Raw genomic sequence first — 5,343 nt, forward strand, 5'->3', positions numbered from 1 at the left:
CAAGCTGTGCCCAAGAAAAAATGTTTTATATATAATTATATATAAAATTATATAATTATATATAAAATAGTCCATATACATAGATAATTTTTTCTCGGGACCGCATCTCATGCTCACCGAATAGTTCATTTTTAAAAATCCAATATTTTTGATGTTTCGGAAAAAAGTTTCTAAAAAATGCTCTAAAATCGCTTTGCGAGAAAAGACACATTATATTTTATAAAATTCCAATACCAAGAAGTTCTTAAGAATGATCACATTTATTGTGAAAAATATGTATCTTATTTGCCACTCTTATTCCATCATTTCTACAAAGTTTTAAAACTGATTATGAAATATCATTTATTCATACAGAGAATGGAATATAAAAAAAAATCACACATCTAAGTACATGTTCCTTATATCTTCATTGCTAAAACTTAAATCACGAGATCACGTGGTCTACGCGTAATGACTTTACTAGGAAGATTACAGATTATATAAGTAGTTATGAAAACGCACGATCTGCAGGAACTGCAATCACTAAAATATAGTATGCTGCACTATAAGTGTGCGTTATAGTCCATATGCAATTGGCATTTGCACACAAAAGTACTGTAGGGAGAGAGCAGGATCATTACTCGATAATAGATGCATCAGACAGCCTTTGATGCAAGAAAAGAATATTAAAAAAAAAAGTCAAACCACAGTTACTTCCATACTTCTGTGGAAGGGAATCCCTAAATATATGATATTATCAATATTATCGCTTTGCTATATTCACAGAATGAAAGTTAAATATAATTATTTCATTTCCGACATTCCAATATTATTACGGAAATTTTCAAACAAAGCTGTTTGTGAAAAATCGAAATCAACTTTATTATACGGAAGAAATAACTTTGCTGAAATATTAAAAAATTTAGGTAAATAAAGATGTGAAAATAATTTTGTTAGAAAATAATTTTGTTTATTGTTGATTTATTTGTTAAAATAATTATATAGAACGCTCAAATATGCTCAAATATAATGAGCAATGCTGCAAAAAGTTTTGACATTTTAGGAAAGCGTATATAATTATTTTGATAATCCAACAAATTTCTTTTCAAATTCGTATCTAGCTAAATTTTTACGATCGACTGGCTATGAAAGATTGTTATATATTCTAGCAAAAAAAATGTCTTTTATATAAAATATATTTTTATCTATGGAGCATGTTTGGATTTTTACCTGCATGCTCCCCGGATATCATATTATCGTTGTTTACCGAACGTTAAACAAGGATGATATAACGCTGTAGAAACATTCAGGTGGAAATCAGAACACGCCTCTGAATGAGTGATAAAAGTAAGACATCAAAAAAGAAAAAAATTTATGACTTTATAATTAAAATTATGCAAAAAAATGAAAAAGATTTTAATTTTTCGGCTTCTTGACATTGATTTTAACAAAAATTTATTATTTTTATTTTTATTATAAATTTATTATTATTTTTATTTACTTTTCCACTAAATATCTTTAGAACTCTAGCAATAGAATTATCTTTCTTCATATCTGCCTAGTAACACAGAGAATTCAAAAAGAATTAAAAAAAAGAATTTAGTTCAATTTAGAATTCATTTTCAGACAAAAAGAATTCTTTTTCTGAACAATTCTGAAAAGAATTCTTTTTGCATCTGAAAATTAACTCGAAATTGATGCTATATGACTGAATTTTTCTTGTTCTATCTAGATGGCTTACTAATAAGAAAACTCGCTGTATCACAGTCGTGCCTTCCGATTATTCCGATTATTAGAAATGCGCAAGTCTGAATAGACATATAATTTTAAAGCAATCATAAGAAAAAGATAATGCCTACATGCGCTTACATGCTATTGTTTTATGACATAACACAAAAACGGAATAATCGGATATTCATAATCGGTTTTTATATTTAAGATCGTAAGATTTTATACATACCGAGAAAAATACATACCGAGAAAAAAATATTTATTAACTAAATTAATTTAGTTTGTCTTTATTTCTTTCATTATAGAGAATGTATATGTTTAAGTCAAATATAATATATTTGTTTTTTAAATGTATATTCTTAAAAGAAATAAAGACAAAGTAAATTAATTTGGTCAAGCAAATAATTTTTTTTCTCGGTATGTATTTACGATCTTAAATGTAAGAATCGATTATGAATATTCAATCTATATTTATACGGCTACGATTGTTCGTTTTGTGTTATGTCATTAAACAATAGCATAAATGTACGTAGGTTAAATAAACAATTTTTTTTCTTAGTGTAATTTCCCGATGTTTTAAATCAATTACAGAATTGTATTAGCGTTTTAAAACATAACGATTTTGAAATAAAAAAACTATGACAATAGTCATAATTCATAAGCTGCGAAACTCGAATACAGATAACTATGTGAGTAAATTATACAGATAATACTAATTTCTTGATATAGATTCGATTACTACGTTCGAGTAATATATAATCCTATAAATATCAGAATTGAATGAATCTTGGTCTAAGTCATTGCTTATCATTCTGTAAAATATTTCGTCAAGTTAAAACGTTCGATAAATAAAACAGCCATTGAAATTAGAAAGAAAAAATTACAGATATCATTTGATAGACAACAAAATAATATTTTGCAACAATCAGCTAATTGCTGTTTACAATTTGATTTCGTAAATCAAATTTGCTCAGTGATATATTGATCAGTAATAAATTAATATCTGTTTAATCTATTTACGTCTTTTAGACCCAGTTGTTTCACCTTTTAGTAAATTTTATCTATTAGGTAAATCTGACAATCCGCGCATGTGATTGGGAAAGCTTGCTACTTAAACAGATAAAATTTACCAAAAAGATAGAACAACCGGCCTTTAAATGCGCAGCCGGATGTACCATCAGATGTCGTTATTATTGTTATAAAGAGATTCTATGAAAGGTCAATTTACAAAGAAAAAGATAGAAATTGACCTAGAAAAACAAATATTACTATCGAATATTTTATCACTCGTGTAGACAATTTTATTTATCTAGAGCCATAATCTTATTATCAATTGGATTACGATTAGTGCTAACATTTCAATCAATCAGAATAAAACAGCCACTGATTAAGTTAAAAAGTAATCGCGAATTATAATCGACCATCGCTTATATGATTACGACTAACATAGAATACAGAATCGTATAAAACAAAACGTTGTTAATGAATGCTTTATTTTTTCTCCGTGTCCAGTCGATCAATGATCAGAGAATATCCAATGAAAACAATAATCGAGATGGTCCTAACTCACCCCCGACCAACGTCTCCAAATTGCCGTGGCTGGGACTCATAAGATTTTTCGGCACCGGCACGTTGGCAACCAGGCACTTGATTGCCAATCGCCACCTGCTGGCCTCCCGCAGATTATCCTCATACTTGTCGAAGCTGCGGAAACGCAAAGTAATTGTTGTACGTTCGCGCCTCAGCGTGACCTTCATGCGCGTTTTCTTCAACGTGTACGCGTATATGTAGAGGTACGCCGACATGTCGAGCTCATCGCACTGCTGGTAGAGCTCGGCCGACTCCACTAGCTTCATCTGCGACTTGGACGCGCCCGGTCGGCAGGCGCAGCTGCCCGTGTTTCTGCGCTTCGACCGCATGCATCTGCAACCGATGATGTCACCTAAGGCGATCGTCTCGATCTTTGTCGCGCCATTGTGCTCCTTTTGCAAGCTCAGACCCTTCTCCGTCAGCTTCACCTTGTAATACGTATTCCGTTTCGACGTCACGTAGAAAATCTCCTCGAGGACGGCGCTCGAGGTTCCTTGTACGCTATCCTCCATGGGCCAATGCTTGCGTTCCACCATTTGTTCGGGGAACAAGTTCAGAGACTATAATTTATTGTTAGAGAAAAAAAAAATATCACCAATCCGAAATCACAACGGCAATATCTTTTCTTTCTCGCTTTATCAGTCAAGTGTTATCGCGTCGGTCGGTCGGGTCGTCGTGATTCTTCGCCGTTCTTCTCTGCACGCCCGTTGATTTCTTATTCGCGCGCATACGGCGATCGATTGAGCGACGATCGCATTTAAATCCTAAGAAAGGAAACAAGTTTACGAATTGTCGTAAACAAACAAGATATCTCGGACAGGATGGATTATTTGCACGTAGATGTTTATATAGAACGTTGTGAAACGCGACCGTGCGCGTTCACGTTCACACTGTCACGATAACGTGTAGTAACGAGAGATCGGTCGGCCGGCGTTTTAACGTATAGATAGTACTCGTGGCGGTTAGCACGTGCAGGCGAGCGGACGGACGGACAGACGTAGGCACCTCCTAAATGACTATCGTCGAGGCACCGCGTCTCCGGTTCAACGAAGCTCGAAGGAATGCTCCGAAATGACGGCCACCGTATCCTCCGCCGTTGGAAAAGTGCTGAATTTTCCGATATCAAGAAATCACAGACATTATCGATAATCTTCTTGTAACCACCATGCACACCTGCTTAAGTCGCGAACACAAGCAAAGGTCCGCTTTCCGGCGAAGACTACTTATCAGTCACTGCTCGGACTGATGCACGCCAGCGACCCGCAAACGGCACTCCAAGTGACGTCGACCAATGTTATTCAAATACACGGGTGTTCACGAAGCGACAAAGCCGAAAGACGATCCCATACCGTTCAGGTCCGTATTTATCGGGGCTGCTAACCCTACGAGAGCCAGCAACAGCAGTAACAGCAGCGGTATCGCGTCCTCCCCCCCCCTCTCTTCCTCCCTCCCTCACTGCCACCACCCCTCTCTGCGATGCATAGCCTGACTTACCTCTCCCCTCTCCCGAATGAGCGGATTTCCAGCTGCGCGGTGAACTTTAAGGCTGCGCCACGCCGACGAGATTCAATGAGGTCCAGTAATTCAGTCTTAATCATTTCCGGTTTGGGTACCTTATACCTTTCAACAAAAAATACAGATAGTATAAGTATAATACAATGAATTGCAGTGAATCATCACGTCCTTAATCGAAGATCGACTCACTACGCTCGTGGACATTATCTATCCTTGTTTAATTATCAAAACAAGGATGAAATGATTTCAAAGCCTCGTGAGCATGAATCGAGCTGCAGCACTTACTTTGTTAATAAAAACAAAAAATGAAATGACGTTATACTGTTTCTCTTATCGGAAAACGCTATTTATTGTCGGACAATTAAATTAAAAAATTGGTAACTGCAAAACTTAAAATTAACTAATCATATTATTTTATTTTCCTTGCACATTTTTTGCAGATTATAATTTAATATTATTTTTGTAAAATGTAATAACTTTTAATTAATATAATTAAGTTTAATTAAAATAATTAAGAAATCAGAATAT

At 34.6% G+C, this 5,343-nt stretch overlaps 1 protein-coding gene across 1 annotated transcript in view; it reads right to left on the bottom strand.

Moving 5' to 3' along the window:
- LOC108694616 (sphingosine kinase 2) overlaps positions 1-4,741 on the bottom strand; it is a 15,754-nt gene extending 11,013 nt beyond the window's left edge. The window contains exon 1 of the mRNA XM_018204204.1: positions 3,281-4,741. Within this exon, the coding sequence (XP_018059693.1) occupies positions 3,281-3,836 (556 nt within the window). The 5' untranslated portion in view covers positions 3,837-4,741. The remainder of the gene's footprint in view (positions 1-3,280) is intronic.
- Positions 4,742-5,343: the final 602 nt, after the last annotated feature.

Source organism: Atta colombica, unplaced genomic scaffold, assembly GCF_001594045.1.
Source record: "Atta colombica isolate Treedump-2 unplaced genomic scaffold, Acol1.0 scaffold121, whole genome shotgun sequence".
Taxonomy (NCBI): domain Eukaryota; kingdom Metazoa; phylum Arthropoda; class Insecta; order Hymenoptera; family Formicidae; genus Atta; species Atta colombica.